The following is a 23784-nucleotide window of genomic DNA, read 5'->3' as shown; positions in this document are numbered from 1 at the left end:
ATGCCTACACACACACACACACACACACACACACACACACACACACACACACACACACACACACACACACACACACACACACACACACACACACACACACACACACACACACACACACACACACGCCTACACACACACACACACACACACACACACACACACACACACATACACACATGCCTACACACACACACACACACACACACACCACACACACACACACACACATACACACACACACACACACACCACACACACACACACATGCCTACACACACACGTGCACACACACACACACACATACACCACACACACACACACACATGCCTACACACGCACGTGCACACACACACACACAGGGTGTAAAACACACAGGGTGGTTGTAATATAGTGATATACAGGACTTCCGGTCATGAGGTGCTCTGATTGTAAAGTAGTGCAAAGTAGCCTTTCTCTGTCCTGAGTTATCACAATTGGCGACGAGGATGGCACGTTTTGGCAGCATAGAACAGTATGTTGCAGGTTCTGACTTCAAGGATTACACAGACAGGCTTAAACAGTTTTTTGCCGCCAAAGACGTTCCCTTGAAGGACAAACCCACAGAGGAGCAAAGTGCAAAACAGAAAGGTATACTTATCTCATCGATTGGCGCAGAGACATATACGCTGCTCAAGGATCTGGTCGCCCCATCGAAACCAAAAGAGAAGAGCTTCAAGGAGTTGAAGGGGAGTCTCCTTCGCCATTTGAAACCGAAGCAATTGGTGATCTCAGAGAGATTCCGTTTTCATTCAAGGAAGCAGAGAGAGGGTGAAACAGTGACACAGTTTGCTGCAGCAGTCAGTCATCTGGCAATCGCGTGTCGATTTCCAGAGGATTGTTTACAAGAGATGTTACGTGACCGTTTTGTTTGTGGTTTGCGCAGCGCCAGCACTCAGAAGAAATTGCTAACGGAAGAAAACCTTATGTACGAGAAAGCGGTACAAATAGCAGTGAGCTATGAGAGGGCGGCAACGGATACTGCGGAGCTGCAGGTGCCGTCTACATCTGGGCTAGGTGACACTCAGGAGACGTTATCAACACACAAGGTTGATGTCAAGAAGGTATGCAATGGGAAGTGAGCGTGCGGCAGTTGTTTTCGATGTGGACAAGGGGTCATCACCCATCTGAATGTTGGTTCAAAGCAGTAACTTGCTTCAAGTGTCAGAAGACTGGTCACATGGCAAGGGTTTGTAAGAGCAACATAACACAAGCAGCTAGCAGATCGGACAAGAGAGAAACAAAGGCTATGACCATGGAACAGGAGGATACCCAGAGTGAGGAAGACAGGGATGATGAAGTGTATCGCATAAATACCACCACCCAGAAAGGGAAAACGCCAATGACTGGTTGAGTGCACATCAATGGGGTAGGTGTTGAGATGGAAATCGATACAGGTGCTTCCATCACCATCATGTCGAAGGACACCTGCAGAAAATTGTAGCCCAACATCAATGAAAGTCTAACACCAACCCATGTGAAATTATTTTAGGACATATACAGGGCAGCAAATCTGTGTGAAGGGAAGCAAAATGGTGCAAGTGCAATATGAAGACCAATCCAAGAAACTGTCGTTGGTAGTTGTCAGTGGGTCGGGTCCCTCACTACTGGGACAAGATTGGCTCAAAGAAATATGCCTTGATTGGAGAGTTATTTGCAAGGTGGAGTACCACAAGTCTCTCGAGGAAGTATTGAAGAGACATGAAGAGGTCTTCACGGAAGAGCTGGGGACGTACACAGGCCATCAAGTAAAAATACTGATGGACACCAAGGAGTGTCCTAGATACTGCACAGCAAAAACAGTCCATTTACATTGAGGGACAAGGTAGAAGCTGAACCTCATCGGTTGCAGGAACAAGGGATTATTGAACCCGTGACGCATGCTGACTGGGCAGTACCCGTAGTGGCTGTCCTGAAGAAATATAAAGAAACTGTTAGATTATGTCGCGATTATAAACTAACAGTTAACCGCGCTGTGAAGGTGGAAAGGTACCCTATACCCAGGATTGAGAACATTCTTAACAAAATGACGGCTTGCACAGTGTTCTCAACCCTCGATACGTTGCAGGCATATCAGTAGTTAGTACTAGATGAAAAATTGAGAAGACTAGTAATTGTGAACACACACAATGGCTTGTTTCAGTACACACGATTACCCTTGGAGTAACCTCAGCGCCGGGAATATTTCAAAGAACAATGGAGAATGTATTACAGGATATCCCGCATGTGGGGTACACCTAGATGACATACTCATTGGCGGAAGGACAGAGACGAAACATCTGGCCATTCTGGAGCAAGTTTTGGTACGCCTCAAGCAAGCAGGCTTCAGGCTACAGCAAAAGAAATGCTCGCTGATGACTCAATCAGTAGAGTATTTGGGACATAGACTGGATGCGGCCGAGCTACACCCAACAGGCAAGAAAGTGAAAGCTATTTGAGCAGCACCAAGACCAACAAATGTCATGGAACTGAAGGCATATCTGGGCCTTCTCACCTATTATGGTAGGTTTATAAAAGGATTGTCAACAGTACTAGAACCATTGCACCAGCTTTTGCGCAAGGACAGCAAGTGGCGATGGACAAAAACGGAAGAGAAGTCGTTTCAGAAGTCCAAGGAACTCTTATTATCGACGCAGGTGTTGGTACATTTTGACCCTAAACATCCACTGGTCCTGTCCTGTGACGCATCAAAGTATGGAATTAAGGCAGTACTGTCACACGTTATCGAGGATGGAGCCAAAATACAGTGGCATTTGCATCGCGTTCCCTGAATCAAGCCGAAAAAGGCTACAGTCAGATTGAGAAGAAAGGCTTGGCTTGCATGTTTGGGGTAACCCAATTCCATACGTATTTATATGGGCGTACTTTCAGTTGGTCACAGATCACAAACCGTTGATAACGTTGTTCAATGAACAAAAAGCAACGCCAACACAAGCGGCAGCGAGAATTCAATAGTGGGCTTTGAAGTTGGCCTCGTACGATTACAGAATTCATTTCAAACCTGGAACACGTCACAGCAATGCGCATGCATTGAGCAGACTTCCAGACAAGCCAAAGCAAGTGCCGATTCCTGAAGACACTATCTGACTGATGGAGACCTTGGACATATCACCAATGACCTCAGTAGACATTGCAAAATGGACGCGTAGAGATCCTGTTTTATCACAGGTTTACAAATTCATACTCAATGGCTGGCCTGGAAGTTGGGAAAAAGAGCTAGAACCTTATGCAAGGCGCCGATACGAACTGTCGGTACACTAAGAATGTGTCCTCTGGGGAGCGAAGGTAGTGGTCCCACCCCCAGGAAGAAAAGTAGTACTGGAAGCACTCCACTATGGTCATCCCGGAGTTTCGAAGATGAAAGCATTATCAAGAGCACATGTGTGGTGGCCTAACATGGACTGAAACATAGAGAATTTAGTCCAGACTTGTTATGAATGCCAACAACATTGTCACAATCCTCCAAAAGCCCCACTTCATCCGTGGACTTGGCCACCACAACCATGGTCACGTCTTCATCTAGATTATGCAGGCCCTTACCAGGGATACATGTTTCTTATCATCGTTTATGCACACTCCAAATGGTTAGACGTGTGCCCCATGAAAACAGCAACTACAGCAGCTACAATAGAAAGACTGAGATGGTCATTTGCAACCCACGGCTTGCCAGACACAATTGTATCAGACAATGGTACTGTTTTCACAAGTGGTGAATTCAGCAACTTCTTACAGAGTAGAGGAATAAGGCACGTACACTCCGCACCTTACCACACAGCAACAAACGAGCTGGCAGAAAGGGCAATGCAGTCTGTTAAACAAGGGCTGGCGAAAATCACCCAAAGAACCATCAGTGAAAGAGTGACAACATTTTTACTACAGTACTACCGGAAGACACCACACTCTACTACGGGCATATCTCCTGCAGAAGCACTCATGGGAAGGCGACTAAAATTGAGAATAGACCTTCTTAGCCCTAGTCTGGGTGCGACCGTACAGCAGAAGCAAGCGCAGCAAAAATGGAACCATGATCAGCGAGTACTGCAGGTGAGCTTTAACATGGGAGACTGGCTGTTCGTGAAAACTACAGACATGGGCCAGGGTGGTTACCAGGAACAGTGGTTAGGCAAAAGGGCCCAGTGTCTTATGACGTTCAAGTCACGGGTGAAGTGTGGCACAGACACATGGACCAGCTGCGAAATCACTATGGAACTACCACCACCACAGCATTCCCACACAATGAAACGCCAGTGACACACCACCAAACCGCTGCAAGTAGCGAGGAGGTTATAGAGACACAAGAACACCCAGGTCCAACCGACACTCAAGTAACAAAGCCACAAAGCTATTCAACCACAACGGTGGAACCAGAACCGGTGGAGGTAACCGGACCCGGGATTCCATTCCAAACACAAGAGACGACAAGGTCACATTCAGACCTCACTACCGGAGCGAAAGAGAGTTGTTATCCAGTTAGACGTCGAAAGCCTCCGGACAGACTAGATTTGTAAGAACAAGTAATCAATAGATAATCATAAGATCTGTTAGCTGTAGCGGTTGATGTTAGCATTAGCTAAGGAAAGGGGATTGTAGTATAGTGGTACTGCATTGACAGGGGCCTTCCGGTCACGTGGTGCTCTGGTGTAAGGTAGCGTGAAGTAGCCTTTCTTTGTCCTAACAGCTGAGTTATTACAGTGGTTGAAAGACTCTCTGATCTCAGTACGTGAGATTTAAGATGAGATGACAGGTGAATAAACATCCGTTCGTGATTGTCAACAGGCACACCACACCCACATGCATGGCCTACGCTAGGCATAGCTAGACAACTCAAGCTGAGAATTAAATTGAATTTACAACCTGAGAATGGTTGGCATGTTTTGCTGTTAGAGACCATCCGTATTCCCGCTCTTCTAGAAAACACTGAGTTTTAGATCTCTAGAGCCGAGGACATGGGTGGAGTCATTACGTGACGAATACCGTTTTACGACATTTTCTGTCAGTATTGAGCTATAGGATCAGACAATATTAGCTAAGAAGACTTCAATCATGCAGTACCGATTTAAATCTAGACAACATAAGCAGTTAGAGATATTTAGACATTCATTGTTTGCCTAAAAGTTAGCGATAAGACAAATAATTTATTATTATTAAAGTGTAGTCTAACTATTGATTCCATAGAATTATTCCTCATACCTCTAGTTTTTGTAAATATAGTACTAGCTGAGAATTCAAAAAGTGTAGAGTACTGTATCCTAGCGATCGAGTGTACTGTTCTTGCTGTTGCTTCTAGCTAATTAGTGTGTAGATACATTGCAACATGCATGTATGCTTTACAGACAGCAAGCACTAGACTGGACCAGAGGAACCAAATTTAGATTGATCAATTTGACAACGAATTCCTCAGTCAGATTCATCCTATCGCTAACTTATAGGCAAAGAATGAATGTCTAAACATCTCTAACTGCTTATGCTGTCTAGACTTATATCGGTACTGCATGATTGAAGTATTCTTAGCTAATTCTATAGCTCAATACTGCCAGAAAATGTCATAAAACGGTATTCGTCGCGTAATGATTCTGCCCATGTCCTTGGCCAGAGATATAAAACTCAAAGTGTTTTCTAGAAGAGCGGGAATATGGATGATCTCTAACAGCAAAACATGCCAACCATTCTCACATTGTAAATTCAATTGGATTCTCAGCTTCAGTTGTCTAGATACGCCTAGCATAGCCCATGCATGTGGGTGTGGTGTGCCTGTTGGCACGGATGTTTATTCACCTGTCATCTCATCTTACATCTCACGTACACTACACTTACTGAGATCAGAGAGTCTTTCGACCACACTGTGTTTTACACCCTATATATGTGTGAGTTGTACACCTTATATGTGTGTTTTACAACCTCTATATACATATAATAATATGTGCATTTTACACCCTGTGTGTGTGTGTGTGTGTGTGTGTGTGTGTGTGTGTGTGTGTGTGTGTGTGTGTGTGTGTGTGTGTGTGTGTGTGTGTGTGTGTGTGTGTTTTGCACCCTATATATTTCTATGTGTGTTTTGCACCCTATATATTTCTATGTGTGTGTTACACCCTAGATATATATGTGTGTTTTACACCCTAGATATGTGTGTGTTTGCACCCTATAGATATATGTGTTTTATGCCCTATATATGTGTTTTACGCTCTATATATGTGTTTTACATCCTATATATGTGACTAACCTAATAAAGTCACATTCCGTGTGCCATACACACACACACACACACACACACACACACACACACACACACACACACACACACGCACACACACACACACACACAGAAACACTTCACACTAATCAATATTGACTGTATATAGCAATTAATATGGATTGTATAAATCTAAGATATAAGTATAAGATGTGTACAATGTAAGTACCGTATTTCTTCGAATAATGGCCGTCCTCGTGTAGAAGTCGCAGCTGAAGAGACTTGTTGAAAATAGTCCTCGAATTGAGGCCACACTAATAGCCAAAGTTACTAGCCACGCCCACATCAGATACTCTTGATGCTTCCACATCAATCTCATCCCATTATGCGCACTCGTCTATAATAGCTGTGGCATTTACTGCAGTTGGCACCTTCAAAAGTGTCCAACAGAAAGTATAATGTGAGGTTCATGTACCAACATGTCACGGTGTGAAGTAGACTTAAAATAGAGGACGCCCTTGAATACAAGCCGCCCTCGTTTAGAGGCCACATTTCCATAAACCTTGTTAAAAATAGAAGCCGCGGTGGCCACTATTTGAAGAAATACGGTATACCTATAAGTGTCAACAACACAGTATCTAATACCATCAACTAATTAACTAAAAGTCATTAACTTAATTAACTTTAATTTAATATAAACCAATGCTACAGTATAGTAGCTCTAAATCTGGATTGCCTCAATAATAGGTAAGCAGAGTTATGAACATGTTATCATCCATATGTGTGTGTGTGTGTGTGTGTGTGTGTGTGTGTGTGTGTGTGTGTGTGTGTGTGTGTGTATATATATATATATATATATATATATATATATGTATATATGTATGTATGTATGTATGTATGTATGTATGTATGTATGTATGTATATGTATAGGTTATCATATGATTAGCATGCGATATGGCTTTTACCAGTGGGAGGGGCGAGGTTATCGCCCAAGGCGAAGCCGTGGGCTATAACCCCACAGGTTCTAAAAAATAGACTATGCATGCAACAGCAATATATAAATAATAACATTAAAATATGTTACTTGCATGAAGAGTGACAATTAACTTTGTCCTATTTGTGGTACTTGTCACATCTTCTGAGCCATTATTTGCACCCCACGGTCTGACAACGACTGCAACTTTTACCTCATATTTGGTGGACGGTGTGAGGCCAGTAAGCAAGACATTAGTAGATTTGGCTGATTTGGATTCATATCTATGCCGCGTTATATTGTAGTAGACTAGGTAGCCAACAGTTCCGTATCTGTACTGAACCGAATCCCATCCAATTTGAAGAGAGTTTGAACCCAGTGCCATGACGTTAATGGTATTCGGTGGATTAGGTACTATAAAATATAGAACACCAATTTCATCTTAACTAAATGTACATTGAGCAATGATGTGCAGCTTCTTACCAAAAGCCTGTGTCCTCACACGTACTGCTGGACCTAAGGCAAGAGGTTTCTTTGCACAGTTCTGATGATTATAGGTTGCATTTACTCGGAATTGATAAAGTGTGTGTGGATGCAAGTGAATAAACACAAATGTACTAGCACTTGTTTTCCTCATCCCAGCTTCCGGAACAAAATGTAGACGCCAGAAATATATCCAGTACTCCGTAATGTGACATGCAGTTGCATTTCCTAAAGGACACTTCAGTGAAAGATATATTTTAGTCGTAGTTGTACGAGTGACTTTTGGAGCTTGGCAAATCTGAGAGTTAACTCCTGGAACAATGCAACAAAAGTTACAAATCGCACAAAAACTATACCAACAAAGTCGAACCAAACAACTGCATGCACGTTTCAATGTTTCATGTATAGAAAATAAAGTAAACTTTCATTAATACCTCACATTTACAAATGATTCTATTTGATGTTATTGGGCTGCGTTAATTAAGGTTATGGTAGCAGTATCAGTTATTCTACGTGCATACATTGGGTATTGCTAAGTTCACTACAAGTCATTGTATAGGTGCAGGTTGGGATAGTAGAACCACTAAAGATATCCCGACCTTTTTGTTTATTGTATATACTCTATATATGTATATGATTACTCGTCTTATCTAGTAACCATGATTCGTTGAATGAGAATGGATTTCATGCAGCCTTCTTTCTCGGGCTGATGATGGACCTATGCTAGAGGGATCCGGATGTATTTCGTCCCCGTGGCTAAATTCTTCTGGTCGTAGCTCACCTGCCTGGGTATGCAGTTGCGTCATACTCAGAAAGCAGATCTGATTACGTAATATCAGAGACACAAGCAATTAACACATCACAGTTCCATGCGCTTGCTGTCTAAAATGGCAACAAATACAAACTACCCATTCTGCACCTCCACACGCAATCCCTCCATGCATGCACGCAGAATTGACGAAATGGTTTCCTAGATGATGACTGAGAGAGCAAAGTCAATAATTACATTGAGAACATCTCTAGCGCCTCAGAAGTGTCAAACAGCTAGAAACCATGCATCTTGTAATACGACCGGTGCCGACAAGACAATCACCATCCTTCTACAGAATTCTGAAAGAACAGAACTATAGAAATGGACTAACCTGATGAAGTAGTCGCTCTCACAACACAAACGAGTCTGTTTGCACAGAATTGCAACCAGACGAAGACTAGAAGCCATCGAAGAGACGTGTATGTTGTCATAGTACATCGATCAATTGAATATAGCGATGCACAAAACAGAATAGAACACTTTCACACAACTTAGAAACCGTGTCCGTAGCAAGCTTCCAACGTTACTAAAAGTAGTGCACAGATTGTTGGCCCTGCCCAACTTGTCAGCTGCACCTTCGTCTTTCCGTGCCAATGAGTGCTATTCAAGTGACAACCGGATGAAACGAACGAAAATGGGCAGGCTTAAGTTGTCGTTTCTGTTAACTAGGGCGCATTCGATTAGGCTCTTGCAGCCTCTTCCGAGAAAGGGTAGAAGTGTCGGAAGCAGTTTTTACTTATAGTACTGTGGTGATGCGATAGAAATATATGTCGTCATCACCTAGGGTAAGTGGGGTCTTTACCCTCAACTGGGCGCCCACCAACCTGACAGGTGAGTCCCAGAAAGGTACATGTTTCCGTGCAATCCATATGGCATTAAGCACATAGGCACAATCCAGAGTGTCACCACTGCAACATTACACACCACACCACACACACACACACACACACACACACACACACACACACACACACACACACACACACACACACACACACACACACACACACTCCAATACCTAACCAACTGTTTTCAGTAACACATACATCACCAGCATCTAACAAATCACATGAACAATTGCAGTCGAAAACACATTGTTTCATGCACACCAACCCCTTGCATACAAGCAAGTAAGCGGGCAAGCTGATCCACAACCAAACGTTTCATTCATAGGGCAAACACATGAACTAGGAGTTGGTTTAGCTTGTGCTGGTGATGCATGGTACAGCAACAACAAGATAGAATAAACCTGCTGCAATAAAGTCAAACATGCAAACGTAAGTGAACTTACTCGTGCAAATTCAGAGTTGAGACAAGATGGAGCCATATCTGTACCTTCCAATTAGTAACCAGAATCATTCACCCACTAGCAGTAACCTTTAACAAAACGTCAACACATTTACTATACAAACAAACGGTCACACAATAGTCGATCATGTCTATACTATACCAGTTGATGGATCACACTGACGACTACTGAATGAGCCATCGGGTTCACAAGAAGTGGCAAAGCAACCAATGAGTCCATGACACATAGTTGTCTGACTGCTCCTCAACTGATTGCAGGGTGTCTCTAGAACAGTGATTGGTTATGATGGACACGTGCACGCGCGCGTGCACACACACACACACAGACACACACACAGACAGACAGACAGACACACACACACACACACACACACACACACACACACACACACACACACACACACACACACACACACACACACACATCTACACACAAATAACTAAGGTCTCATTGTAAAAGTGCATTATACCAGTAATGTGTGACCATGTGGATGACTGGTGCTTACTTGTACAGTCTAATGACTTGGAAAGAGGTAGTGCCGTATTTGTTTCCTCCCTCTTGTCAATTTCGTTTAAGTACCAACAGTACCCTACACACAAACAAACAAACAAACACAATATAGTAACTGTTCTTTCATTGTTGAACAAGCAGATGAAATGTTCTCACCAGTCGATGGGCTGCACTGTCGAGCAGCAAACAAACCATCCTTTTCACACAATGTAACAAAGCAACCAATGAGATCACCACATTTTAACATTTCAGCACTTCTTCTTGTACAGGGTGTGTCTGATAAACAAGAAATAAATACGTTTTATGTTTTATACATGTGTATGAAATAGTACACACAAGAATGTTTACCTGGTATAGTGGGCTTCATTGAGCTGACACCTACAACAGATGTATAATATATATATATATATATATATATATATATATATATATATATATAATCTCTAAATATGTTACTGACATACAATAGTCTAACAAGGATGTGTGTGTGTGTGTGTGTGTGTGTGTGCGTGCGCGCGCGCGTGCATGTTGAAATTATAACATTTTAATTCTCTGTAAGACATATTGGGACATTGATCTGGTGACACGCATTCATCTAAGTCAATCAAAAGCATGCCACTTCAACAGAAGCATCCAGAAACACACAGATCAGTACACACTCCTGGATTTGGTTCAGCACAACTTAGTGGACACGCAGTGCCACATTGTTAAACACTTTGTTGCCCAGACAAGCAGGACTAGGTCGAGGAGAAGGTCCAACAGCATTCTAGGGAACACTCTAAGTAGTCTTGCAAGGAAGATTCTTGCCGCTCACCAAAAGAGTTGCTGAGAATGCAAAAGGCCCTCTCTGCAGCAGCAGATGATGGTTGAATAAGCAAAATACTCTTGCAAGCTTCTGCCCATGCTGGAAGATCCCTCTGGTGTGTATGCCACCAATCCAGTACATCAACTTCCTTCACACCTTCAGAAAGAGCCAAGTACTGAGGGAGTTCTCTCTTCAGCTCTCTTCAGAAGATGATGCGGCCACTGCACTGACTGCAGATGCGCCGGCCGCGGCGACCAGTACGTCTTCCGTGTCGTTCATTTTGCGCATGCGTATATGCAATTGTAGCCCGCCCATAAATAATTACATAAAATTCTCCGAATTCTTTTGCTTCCTAAAATTCACGTTTTTTAATGCTGGCATTATTGGGCAAGGCCTAGTCCGTTGACGATGACGTTTAGCGCTTTCCTATTGGTCATTGATATCCACTAGGCGCGCTCTGCGAGTTCGAGGTCACCGTAATGCCTGCAATCTATATCAAATTGGCTAGTCCTTGATCGCCGTGTGGACTACACAGAAACATGTATCCTGCTGGGCTCACCTGCCGGGTTGGTGGGAGCCCAGATGGTGGTAAAGACCCCACTTGCCCATCATGGAGGGGCATAACGACACATATAGCCTAGTGGTTAGAGTTCTGGTTCTCTGTCCATGATGGACTGGGTTCAATCCCCGGGTGACGACAGCAATATAATGAAACGAGTCTGTTGGTTCTTTCTCACAGTCTATTTGGTTATATAATGTCTGCAGCATGTGAGAGTAGACTTGTTTCCGTCGATGGGGAATTTCTGTGATCTGGCGTAGGAACCTTTGGCAATGAGGATCAGTGCTTTCCTGGTAGTCATTGATATCTACCGGGCGTGCTCGTAGCGCACGCAATCAGCAATCGATAAGCCAGTTACTAAAATAATTTTGGCTCGGACAGATTGAGCCTAGGTAGGGCATTTTTGTATGGTGTTACATGTCCTAATTAATTGCCTTCCCACTGCAGCCATTTTGCATGTAATTTTTGATAAAAACCAACTTCCAAGGGCTATATGGCACTAGAGGCAGCTGAGGTTCTCTGGATAAAGCATGCTAGGAGCCACCTAAGTTTATAAAATTAACAGTTACACCATTGGACATGCTAGAGACAAGGTTTACACTAATGACTATCATTTCTAGGCGTGTTACTGGTGGATGTTTATGTCCCAACACTGGTGCAGTTTTTGGTCGGACAAAGAACACGTTATTTTCCACACTGACATGGATTACACGGAAACATGTACGTCTAGGCCTTTCTGGGACTTATCTGCTGGGTCGGTGGGCGCCCAGTTGAGGGTCAAGACCCCACTTAAATGCCCTACCTAGATCGAGAGTGATGACGATACTGTGTGTTGCCATAGACATTTGGAAACTGCCTAGACTCATGATTACACTGATGCTCAAAATAGAGTTTAACGGAACGGTTAAACGTAGTTGAATTCACTTAGACGGCGCGACCGGTGCACATGCAAGAAGGCGTACACGGCTGGCGCTAAGTGTCTACACGCAGGCGCATAGCTTACCGCGGTTTACGCGCGAGTAAGCAGCTTACGTGTCGGTTTCTTCGATGACAGAGAAACAACACGCTGCAGTCTCAGATGACTCCCAGGGTGGGCACGTGCTGTCCAATCAGCAGCTACAGGAGCTGATGACCGTTAAGCTGGGCTTACATTAAAGACCTACGGAGGTGGTACGTGCTCCTTACGTGCTTTGCGTTTTCTTACGTCCTTATGTGTCTGTTCACATTAAAACGCCGAACGTAAAACGCGGACACGTAAAGAGACGCAAGTAACTAGACTCGGTTTCTATTCTTGCGTCTTGCGTCTCGCGTTTTTTATATCAACCTGACTTGTGGGGTGATGATAGTCCCGTATTTTTAATAGAAGAACGTCTAATTGAGAGCGTTCGTTTGTATCATTGTATTTTACATCGCGGAGACGCATTTCCTCTATCAAATTGTGATAGGCTCCTTGCTGGAGCCTTTTGGCAGCAACTGGAGCGACCCATTCTCCCTTCCTCTATTGTTGTTTAAGACACAACGCAAGCGCCAAAATCGAGGTTGCAATCAGCAAAACAGCTTCTCAATAATCTGTAGCGTGCGTTAAATTATGTTGTTGAGAGTCACAAAAGGTCAGCGCGTTAACCAGAAGACGCAAGACTCAAACGCGTCTAATGTAAACGCAGTTTTAATGTGAACAGAAAAAAGGTGCAAGGAGACGCAAGACGCAAAGACGCAAGACGTAAACGCAAACACGTAAGGCTTTGCGTCTTTATTGTAAACTCGGCTTTAGAGCGAGAAAGGCGGTCGCGTAGTTTGCACGGGCTTCCCGGCCGTCCGTCTCTGAGACCAACGCAACTGCAGAAAGTAGTGGTCTACTCAACGCGTCATCAGTCGGGGCGTGTTTTTGTTTATGTAGCTGTGTGCACGACGTAGTCAGGTACTGCATGTGCGCCGAGAGTAATTTGTCAGTCGAACGTTTAGCCAGCGCCTAGGACGTATATAGCTTGCATGGGAGAGTGTTCAAAACTGTCAGCTAAGGTGGGTGCGTGCGTTTGTGTCGGCGTGGTAAGTTACTGAAAAAGTGGCTGTTGTGTGGCGGCCACGTGGCCGGCAGTGCAGTCACTGGTGGTGAAGGCGTTGCATGATCTGGGAACGCAGGTTTCCGGATGGCCTGTGCAGCGGCTCGGAAGACAGGCAACTATGAGTGGCGGACGATTGTACGTATACTATATGTATATAGGTAGCTAACATAGGTGTCATGTAATAAGCTGTGATGTCAGAGCTGAGGCGGGAGCGGCAAACAGGTGCCGTTAGCAAGGCATGTCAGTCCTTGGAGCTACAAAATAAGACACATGGCGGATAAGTACAGAAGCAGAGCAGAGAGGTGACCGGGCGGAGCCTGACTGAGGTGCAACTGGTCAGCGAAAGGTGAGAGCGACTATGCTGGTGGCTATTATGAAACCATCCGCGTATGGTCGACGCAGGGCCAGCGGTAGTCGGGGTTGGCTCACGCACGATCAGCAGGCTGTCCCATTCTGTGGTGGGACGACTGGTCCAGGTTGGCACAGGGCCGGCACTAGTCAGGTTGGCTCGCGCACGATCAGCAAACGGTCCCCTTTTTTGACGGGACGGCTGGTCCAGGTCTGGTAGCGATTGGCGAGTATGCCATGGCACGGGCGGGCAGGACTATTTTCGGACGATTACGGCGGCTGGGATTGGTCGGCAGGGTGCTTATTACTGTATATTTACAACTCAGACCGACTACGTACACGTGTCTAGCTCTAGATCAACATCAAGTTTCCGTATCCTCTGTTCCCCGTATCTCTATCATATGTCCGTTTATGTAACACCGGCACAACATTTTCTTTCCTCCTCAGGTTGAGGTTGATGTATCATAGTCCTCTAACCAACGTGGCTGAGACCTGACTCTATGAGACTTCCTAACACCACTGGTAGCCTCACGTGTATCATTTTCTACTTGGCGTGGATGTCTGATGTCATCCTGATCAGTAGTCTCTTCCCTCGAAAGCTGCTGCCTCCAAAATATTGCCATTCTGGCAACCCATCCGCACGCCCTTTGTCATACCCTCTCTGCTCTGCGTTGACAAGTCGGTTTACATGCCACTTTTCCCCATCGCTCAGCAAGTACGTATCAGAACCTACTCTTCTCAGCACCTAAAGTGGCATTGACAAGATGCCCCTCAGTTTGTGTCCTTGGACTGGTCGCTTTACCCGAACCCAGGTACCAGGCTGAAAGTGAGAGGGTTGAGCTCTCCGCCTATGATCCTTATACTGCTTCGTTTGTTGTTGACGCTGCTCCACCTTCCGTGCTTGTTCTTTATTTCTTATTTGTCTGTTGGTCGACTCTGCTCCTGAGTCCTCTTTCCAGTATGGCGGTAGTAGCTGTGACAACGGTTGTCGTAACTTACGTCCTACCATCTGCTCCGCTGGAGATTTCCCTGTGACAGAGTGAGGTGTCGTTCTGTAATGAAATAGTATATACCTCAGTGCGTCGACCATAGATTTCTCTCCTGCCAGCTGTGCCTTTAAGACTTGCTTAATCACCTGGTTAAGCCTCTCCACACCCGCATTACCCTGTGGATGATACAGGGGAATGGTAACGTGTCGAACGCCGTGACCCTTCAACCATTGCTTGAACTCGTGAGATCTGAATTGGGGTCCATTATCTGTAGTGATGGAAACCAGCAAACCCCATCTGACAAATAGATCCTCCATGAAGGAAATAACATCCGATGCTCGTACCTGAGCGGTTGAGCGAATTTCCGGCCATTTTGAATAAAGATCATGCACAACTATAAGAAATCGATGATCTCGTGGTTGTATAACTAATTCACCGAAGATATCAACCTGAAGCTCGAGCCACGATCCCTTGGCCATGGTGTCGGTTGAATGGGAGCTACTCTAGGACGGCATGACTTTCCACCTACGATCCATGGTTCGCAGTTTCTCACAAACTGTTCAACCTGTCGATCCAAAGCCGGCCACCACACAAAATCTCTACATCATTGCTTTGTACGCACAATACCCAAATGGCCTTCATGGGCTAATTCCAGACCTCGTTCCCGCAATGCTCCTGGGACTATCACTCTTGCTTTACGCAAAACACAGCTAGACTCTGGGTCCAACGGTGCCAACTCTCCTCTGACTTGCCAGTATGCCCGGAGGTCCTCTGACTGTGGGTGAGATAGCCATCCCTCTCGTGCATGATTAATTATCTTAACAAATCCATTGTTTTGTCGCCATGTTGTTGCTGCGTTTGTACGTTTAAACATACAACAGCACATCAGAAACATCGACGGCATGCTCTTCTCCTAGACTACCTCACGTGCCAAAGTCACGTGCAACCACTAAGGCCACTAATGCGGTTGTAATACTACTTTTTACGGCGTTAGAATGGCGTTACACTAATCATGATTAGGACCAGTGTGAATGAGAGGCGTTAGTGCACTAACACCAAACATGATTAGGCCAGCTTAGCCTCGAAGTTCCAGACCGTCTGAAACTTTGAGGCTAAGGTACACCTGTGTGAACACGCTCCAAAAATAGTGTGCACATTGCCAGTCTCTGGACAAATGGATTCATACTGCTAAAAAGGCCTCACTCTACAAATAATTGAAGAGCTTCAAGACCAGACACTTGTGACCTGCATTTGTGAACATACAGGAAGGTGATGCACCATTCGTTTGTTAATTCCGTTCATACTTTAGTTGAGACAAAGTAGAAATCCACTGGAGTGAGGCACATTTGTATGCCTTTCTAGGAAAACTTACAGCAATTTTAAAGTCAATGTAAAAAATGTGACATGAGATTATAGGTCAAGTCGCTGTGTGCTTGCAAGTTGTTGCCATACCATTGGGTCTGGTTATAATATTTCTCTACCATTCAAACTACAATGCAGCCTACAGTCACACACACAGTACAGACAAGCAATTGAAAGACAAAATGTTACCGCAAGTTCATTTTTATCATCAGCCTTCGATCCACTCTTACACCACAGAGCAACTGCACCTTTCAGCCACAGCAATTGGCATAGTGGTCGTATACTTTTTGCCTCCTTTCTCTTTAGGCTTACACCGAAATGCCACCATTTGCTGCTTCAATCCATCCGTAGCGCGACACCGTGCTCTTGAACCTTCACCTGTGCACCGTCCCATGCACTTGGAAACAAAAACTCTCCGCACACTGCGACATCCATTAAAGTAGATCAATTCTTTCTTTCCCTTGACAAGCTCACATCCACTGGGAAGACCTCAACAGTATAAATAAAAAGTTCAGTGTGTGTGTGTGTGTGTGTGTGTGTGTGTGTGTGTGTGTGTGTGTGTGTGTGTGTGTGTGTGTGTGTGTGTGTGTGTGTGTGTGTGTGTGTGTGTGTGTGTGTAACATGCCTATCTAAAGTTCTAGCAAGTACAATCCACAGTATCACCACTGCAACCTTACACATACACTCCAATACCTGGGCAACTATTTTCAGTGACACATACATCGCCAGCATCCAAAAAACCGCGTGGACAATTGCAGTCGAAAACACATTCTTTCGTGCACGTCCTCACACTTGGATAAGAGCAAGTAAGCGGGCAAGCTGATCCACAACCAAACGTTTTATTCATGGGACAAACAGATGGACTAGGAGTTGGTGTGGCTTTTGTTGGTGTTTGTACAGCAACAACTGGTTCTACAAGATAGAACAAATCTGCTGCAATTCAAACATGCTAACATAAAGTGAACATACTCATGCAATCCAGTGTTGAGACAAGATATGGAGCGGTATCTGTACCTTCCAATTTGTTACCAGAATCATCCACACACCAGCAGTAACCTTTGACAAAACATCAACACATTCACTATATGCATATGGCCAAATGGTCACACAATAGTTGAGAATATCTGTACCAGTTGATGGATGACACTGTTGACTACTGAATGAGCCATCGGGTTCACAAGAAGTGACAAAGCAACCGATGAGTCCACGACATGTAGTTGTCTGATTGTTCCTCAACTGATCGCAGGATGTCTCTAGAACCGTGATTGGTTATGATGGACACGTGCGCACACGCTCGCGCGCGCGCGCGCACACACACACACACACACACACACACACACACACACACACACACACACACACACACACACACACACAAACTGCAAGTACCTTGTCGTGGACACTTGCTTGGCTTGATGCATTGACCATCGTGTTCTACAAGAGCACGTGGACAAAAGCAGCCACGTACACACTGAAGAGTGCAAATCAACGGCCCTTTTTGACAGGTCTGTGGGCACGCGGTGCCACACTCTCTGTACTCTTTGCCATTTAGACACAACAGCGAAGGTAACACTGGACATGCCTTCTCTGTACATGCAACATGGCCTTCAAGACAAATACTACAAACCAATCAAATCTTACATTCATTATTGGAAAATTCAAAGCTAATGCAATTAGCACACACACACACCCACACACACACACACACACCCACACACACACACACACACACACACACACACACACACACACACACACACCACTTCACACTAATCAATGTTGACTGTATATGTCAATCAATATTGACTATATTTTCCATCAATATAGAATGTATAAATCTAAGGTATAAGTATAAGATGTAAGTACTGTATTTCTTTGAATAGTGGCCGCCCTCGAATAGAAGCCGTCTTTGTTTAGAAGTCGCAGCTAAAGACAATTGTTGAAAATAGATGCCGCCCTCGAATTTAGGCCACACTAGTCGGCAAAGTTACTGGCCACGCCCATATCACATGCTTTGATGCTTCCGCGTCAATCTCATACTATTACGTGCACTTGTCTATAATAGTTGTGGCATTTACAGCTAAACCTGCCGTGCGTGGCACCTACAAAAGTGTCCAACAGAAAGTAATGTGACATTCAAGTACCAACGTGTCATGGTGTGATTTAGAGACTTAAAAATAGAGGTCACCCTCGAATACAAGCCGTCCTTGTATAGAGGCCGCAGTTCCGTAACCGTGTTAAAAATAGAGGCCGCAGCCACTATTTGAAGAAATAAGTGTCAACAACACGGTAACTAATATCATCAACTAATTAACTAAAAAGTTGTTAACTAAATCAACTTAATTTAATATAAAACAATGCTAGCTCTATATCCGGATTGCCTCAATAATAGCTAAACAGAGTTATGAATATGTCATCATCATCCATCTATAAATATATAGCGCGGAGGAGCTAGGACCAGGGGCGGATATAGGGAGGGTGCACCGGGTGCACGTGCACCCCCCTCCGCCAGTCTTGAGGAAGGTCTAGATAGCCACGAAGTTCCATACCCATTTTCTTGCGGCGCACTCACGTAGCAGAAATATGTGGGTGCACGAAGAATTGCGTCTGGGTACAGAGTACGAGCTAATGCGAAGATTATCGATCACGTGTCCATCTCGTGTTTGACTGACAACGGTTTTGGATGGTGAGCATCGCAAAAGAATAAAGTCACTTTGCAAAACTAGATGGGTGGAAAGGCACCAGGCCTTTGAGGTCTTCGCAGATCTCTTACAGCCATTGATTTTCTGTTTGGAAGAGATCAAAGATTCGGTGGAGTGGAACAGAGAAACCAGAGCTGATGCACAGTCATTCTTTCTGGCTTTAACAAGATTTCCGTTCATCTTCACTTTAATACTGACAAAGGATGTTTTAGCGTACACTAAAGCCCTGAGTGTCAAGTTGCAGGGCCGTTATGTTGACATAGTGAAGGCATACCAGGAAATAAGGTTTGTCACTTCCACACTTCACAGTGCCAGGGTGAATGTCACTACAATCCATTCACGAGTCTATCAAAAGGCTTTGGAAGTAGCCGGTAAGGTTAATGTAGAAGAGAGCTTGCCAAGAACGACTGGACGTCAACAGCACCGCGGCAATGTGCCTGCATCTTCTGCATCCGATTACTACCGGAAACAGCTGACCATCCCAATGCTGGACCATCTCATCAATGAAATGGGTTACCGGTTTAGCGAAAGTTCTTCAGCTGTTGTTTCTCAAATCACGCGTCTTTTGCCACCATCCTTGGCAGTGAGCGACAACATCTTGTCTTCAGCAGATATTCCCGACTTGGTCAAGATGTATGGCGATGATTTACCAGCCGCAGCTGCTCTGGATACGGAGCTTCACAGCTGGACAGTGAAATGGAGCGGGTCGGTACAGTTTGCAGCAGATAAAGATACACCCTCGAAGGTTCTCAACCAAATCGACAAGGACTTCTTTCCAAATGTTGGGCAGCTGTTAAAGATAGCATGCACACTCTCGGTAACAAGTGCGGAGTGCGAACGTTCCATTAGCCGTCTGCGGTTTTTGAAAACTTGCATGCGTAGCGGCATGGGAGAGTCACGCTTGAATGGCCTAACGCTGCTCCATGTTCACCGGGATATCCCGTGTGATGCTGAAGCCGTCGTGGAAGAATTTGCAAAGCGAAACCCACGGCGGCTTCAGCTGTCCGAGTTTTGTTAGCAATGGTTTGTTTGTTAAATAGTTATGTGAGAGATCTGCCTTGAATATATTACAACTACTTGCTTCACGTTATACTGCAATTTTCGTACCGTCCTGAAGAAATTCTCTTTTGACTCTGTGTACCCCGGGCCCCCGTTTAACTCCTGTATCCGCGCTTGAGCTGTTTGACTCGCCCCCATAGTGGACTGCTTGTCTTTGATGGTTGCAGTCAACATCGAGACAACAGATCTACCGTCATTTTTGGTTGCAAAGTCTACTTTCACCTTATACTACTTCCCTGAAATGGGTGTGGTCTAGCGTTTCATGTCCGTGCACCCCCTCTCCTCAGATCCTGGATCCGCCCCTGAGGACTGGGCACGAGTCTACACACTAGTCATATTTGCACTTTGGTTAGTGGATGACATTATTTAGTAGACCTAAATCTATACTTGTAAACAAACACTATGCGCTAACAGATCGCCTATGGCAAGAAGCGGACGTTGATGAATCGAACGCCAGGGTCGAAAGAACCCAGACGACGTTAGACTACAGGTACGGCAAAGTTCCAGGGGCGTCGCGTAATAGGGGCTAGAAGGGGCTGAAGCCCCACCACTTTTCGAGGGCGTTTCCTTTTTTCAATATCAAAGACCGGAGCCGAAGTCTCAGCAAAGAGTCAGCCCCACCCCTTTTTGCGCTCACGCGACGCTCCTTAGCAAACTGTCCCTGTCACCTTAAAAGTGCGAAAGAGTAGACCAAATACTAACTGAAGGCAACATTACAAGAAACTAAGAAGTCCAATCTACAACAGTATACTGACTAGCTAACCTTTTGTTGGAGTGATTGCCTGTGTCAAGCAGCCGAGTCTGTCTAAAAAGCAGCAAATACACAACAGCCACCCCAGGCACCTCAACAGTGTCGTTGCAAATCCACCGAGTCCTCGCTAGAAACGGCACGTACAAGATGAGACACGTTCAATAACACACCAATCAACGTCTTTTTCAGTTTTAATACGTTCAACTGCGACTAAAATCGCGTGATTTGTAGAGGAGTCAATTTTCCCCGCCCAACGCATCATTATCACTTCGTTCTCTAGTGTCTATATATGACGCGCCCAACGCAAATGATTTCTATTCTAGTCTTTCAACCACAAGTGAACTCTGACAACAACTTTCAATCTACGAATGATATCATACGTTTGCGATTTTTAGAGAACATGAAATTGTACAAGCACCTAGCTGCGAAATCGTATACCTACAAGATACTCTTAGTATACGCTAATACAGAATACCGATCTGTTAATTTTACTACCTAGAGTTAGTCACGTTTACATTTGCAAGATTTTAAGTGCATTTTTATCAAATTAATTAATCTGGCTCCACGCACCCTAGGGATGCACTCCATGTACCCTGCTAGGCTCACCTGCCGCGTTAGTATAGGCGCCCAGATAGGGGTAAAGACCACACTTGCCCATTAATTATGGAAATTTGGGGTTCAAACCCTAGTGACGACAGTAAATTATGAAAATTGTCTGTCTTTCTTTCTCATGTTTCTCTAGCTTTATCCATGAGACTATGACTCGTTTCAGTCGTTGGAGAGTTTTTGTGATCTGGCGAACAGTCCGTTGACGATGACGACAGTGCTTTCCTGTTGGTCACTGATATCCACTAGACGTGCTGTATGGAGTTCGTAGTCACCGTAATGTCTGCAATCTATATCGAATTGGCTAGTCATTGATCGCCGTGTTGACTACACAAAAACATGCACCCTGCTGGGCTCACCTGCCGGGTTGGCGGGCGCCCAGATGGGTGTAAAGACCCCACTTGCCCATTATGGAGGGGCATAAAGACACATACTAATAGCCATCCGGACATGAAAGGAACCTACGGATGGCTAAAGGCAGCGAATCTTCCTGCTGCAACTGAGGGACTAGTTGTTGCTGCTCAAGACCAAGCTCGTCGGACTCGGTACTATGAGCACAAGATTCTAGATCGTGATGTCAGTCCTACTTGCCGCATGTGCAGTGTAGGCCTGGAAACAGTCGACCACATTGTGGCAGGCTGTAGTGCTCTGGCACCGATGGACTATTCTGATCGACACAATCAGGTGGTCTCCATCATTCACTGGGATGTTCGTCGCCATTTTGGGGTAACGGTATCATCCTGATAGGCTTGTGGAGACGGATGACATTACTATGATGTGGGATACCACCATCCCCACTGCCAAGAAGATCAAAGCCAATCGTCCAGACATCTGTATCAGAAATAAGAAGACAAACACTTGTCTTCTTACTGATATCAGCTGTCCTGCTGATGACAACATTGGCAAGAAACATACTGAGAAGTTGGCGAAGTACAACGACTTGCGAGTGGAGATAAGCCGCATGTGGCATTGTCGAGCACTGGTGGTTCCGGTGGTCTTGGGAGCTTTGGGCACAGTGGACGCAGGTATTGCACTGGTGGCTGGACATCATTCCAGGTCATCACAACCTGCAGCACTTACAAAAACAGTGCTTCTGGGATCTACTCGGATCCTTCGTAAAGTCATGTCTTCTTTCTAGACAGCCGTGATGGTCTAAGTACTTCTGAAGCAGGGTTTGCTTCCGGTACTTGTAATAGACTTTACAAACCAGACTGATCTGGTTGAGCACGACATAATGGTTTGGGGGCTCAAACCCCAGTGACGACAGTAAATTATGAAACTTGTCTGTCTTTTTTTCATGTTTCGATCTCTAGCTTTGTCCAAGAGACTATGACTCGTTTCAGTCGTTGGACAGTTTCTGTGGTCTGGCGAACGGTCCGTTGATGATGACGCTCAGCGCTTTTCTGGCAGTCATTGATATCCACTAGGCGTGCTGTTTACGAGTTTGCGGTCACCGTAATGCCTGCAATCTATATCGAATTGGCTAGTCATTGATCGCCGTGTGGACTACGCAGAAACATGTACGCTGCTGGGCTCACCTGCCGGGTTGGTGGGCGGCCAGATGGGGTAAAGACACTACTTGCCCATCCTGGAGGGGCATAACAACACATAATTAAGTCACTATAGCTTAGTGGTTAGAGTTCTGGTTTTCTGTCCATGGTGGCCTGCGTTCAATTCCGGGTAGCGACGGCAATATAATAAAACGAGTCTGTTGATTCTTTTTCACTGTCTATTTGGCTATTTCTACAGCATGTGAGAGTAGATTTGTTTCCGTCGATGGGGAGTTTCTGTGATCTGGCGTAGGAACCGTTGGCAATAAGGATCAGTGCTTTCCTGGTGGTCATTGATATCTATCGGGCGTGCTCATAGCGCAGGCAATCAATAATCGATAAACCAGTTACTAAAATAATTTTGGCTCGGACAGACTGAGCCTAGGTAGGGCATTTTGATGGTGTTACATGTCCTAATTAAGTGCCTCCCCCACTGCAGCCATTTTGCATGTAATTTTTGTTTTAACCAACTTCCAAGGGAGAAATGGCGCTAGAGGCAGCTGAGGTTTTCTCTGGATAAAGCATGCTAGGAGGCACCTGAGTTTATGAAATTAACAGTTACACCACTGGACATGCTAGAGACAAGGTTTACACTAATGACTATCATTTATATGCGTGGACTGGTGGATGTTCATGTTCCAACACTGGTGCAGTTTTTGGTCGGACAAACAACACAT

The 23784-nt window shown here is 44.9% G+C and overlaps 5 protein-coding genes across 6 annotated transcripts in view; 1 reads left to right on the top strand and 4 right to left on the bottom strand.

The window, feature by feature from the left end:
• LOC134189109 (von Willebrand factor-like) overlaps positions 1-9872 on the bottom strand; it is a 13235-nt gene extending 3363 nt beyond the window's left edge. Inside the window, exons 1-3 of one of the 2 annotated variants that reach the window (XM_062657342.1) lie at positions 9786-9872; positions 7684-7995; positions 7312-7614 (exon numbers count right to left, since the gene is read on the bottom strand). In XM_062657342.1, coding sequence (XP_062513326.1) covers positions 7312-7614; positions 7684-7837 — 457 coding nt within the window. In that variant the 5' untranslated portion in view covers positions 7838-7995; positions 9786-9872. Of the gene's footprint in view, positions 1-7311; positions 7615-7683; positions 7996-8825; positions 9062-9785 lie in introns of those variants that run through there. The other variant, XM_062657341.1, reaches the window with a different exon arrangement.
• On the bottom strand, positions 9861-10686 carry LOC134188560 (equistatin-like). The gene is made up of 5 exons (XM_062656726.1): positions 10662-10686; positions 10470-10589; positions 10309-10392; positions 9945-10067; positions 9861-9871 (listed from the first exon to the last, which is right to left on the bottom strand). The coding sequence occupies exons 1-5, from the start codon at positions 10678-10680 to the stop codon at positions 9861-9863; spliced, it is 357 nt and encodes a 118-aa protein (XP_062512710.1). The 5' UTR covers positions 10681-10686.
• A 4147-nt stretch (positions 10687-14833) lies between these two features.
• Positions 14834-15556, bottom strand: LOC134188559 (uncharacterized protein K02A2.6-like). The gene has a single exon (XM_062656725.1). It carries the CDS (start codon positions 15554-15556, stop codon positions 14834-14836), a length of 723 nt encoding a protein of 240 aa, XP_062512709.1.
• A 586-nt stretch (positions 15557-16142) lies between these two features.
• Positions 16143-18594, bottom strand: LOC134188558 (von Willebrand factor-like). Its single transcript, XM_062656724.1, has 7 exons — positions 18584-18594; positions 17829-18058; positions 17570-17692; positions 17409-17495; positions 17133-17351; positions 16688-16817; positions 16143-16200 (listed from the first exon to the last, which is right to left on the bottom strand). Exons 1-7 carry the CDS (start codon positions 18592-18594, stop codon positions 16143-16145), a joined length of 858 nt encoding a protein of 285 aa, XP_062512708.1.
• Positions 18595-19747: 1153 nt separating this feature from the next.
• LOC134189137 (52 kDa repressor of the inhibitor of the protein kinase-like) lies at positions 19748-20204 on the top strand. Its single transcript, XM_062657374.1, has one exon. The coding sequence runs from the start codon at positions 19773-19775 to the stop codon at positions 20157-20159; it is 387 nt and encodes a 128-aa protein (XP_062513358.1). The 5' UTR covers positions 19748-19772; the 3' UTR covers positions 20160-20204.
• Positions 20205-23784: the final 3580 nt, after the last annotated feature.

Source organism: Corticium candelabrum, chromosome 13 (assembly GCF_963422355.1).
Source record: "Corticium candelabrum chromosome 13, ooCorCand1.1, whole genome shotgun sequence".
Taxonomy (NCBI): domain Eukaryota; kingdom Metazoa; phylum Porifera; class Homoscleromorpha; order Homosclerophorida; family Plakinidae; genus Corticium; species Corticium candelabrum.
The sequence above is the reverse complement of the archived record's forward strand: the minus strand, read 5'-3'. Positions and strand labels throughout refer to the sequence as shown.

Excerpts from the sequence above, each read along its gene's own strand:
- LOC134188560 (XM_062656726.1), bottom strand. Across the intron at positions 10,393-10,469 it reads ACAGTGCAGCCCATCGACTG|GGTACTGTTGGTACTTAAAC; the intron begins GTGAGAACATTT and ends GTTTGTGTGTAG. Across the intron at positions 10,068-10,308 it reads CAAGTCATTAGACTGTACAA|AGACACCCTGCAATCAGTTG; the intron begins GTAAGCACCAGT and ends TCACTGTTCTAG.
- LOC134188559 (XM_062656725.1), bottom strand. The coding sequence starts at position 15,556 with ATGGCCAAGGGATCGTGGCTCGAGCTTCAGGTTGATATCTTCGGTGAA.
- LOC134188558 (XM_062656724.1), bottom strand. Across the intron at positions 17,496-17,569 it reads ACAGTGTCATCCATCAACTG|GTTACTGCTGGTGTGTGGAT; the intron begins GTACAGATATTC and ends GTTTTGTCAAAG. Across the intron at positions 17,352-17,408 it reads CTCAACACTGGATTGCATGA|AACCAGTTGTTGCTGTACAA; the intron begins GTATGTTCACTT and ends TCTATCTTGTAG.
- LOC134189137 (XM_062657374.1), top strand. The coding sequence starts at position 19,773 with ATGTATGGCGATGATTTACCAGCCGCAGCTGCTCTGGATACGGAGCTT.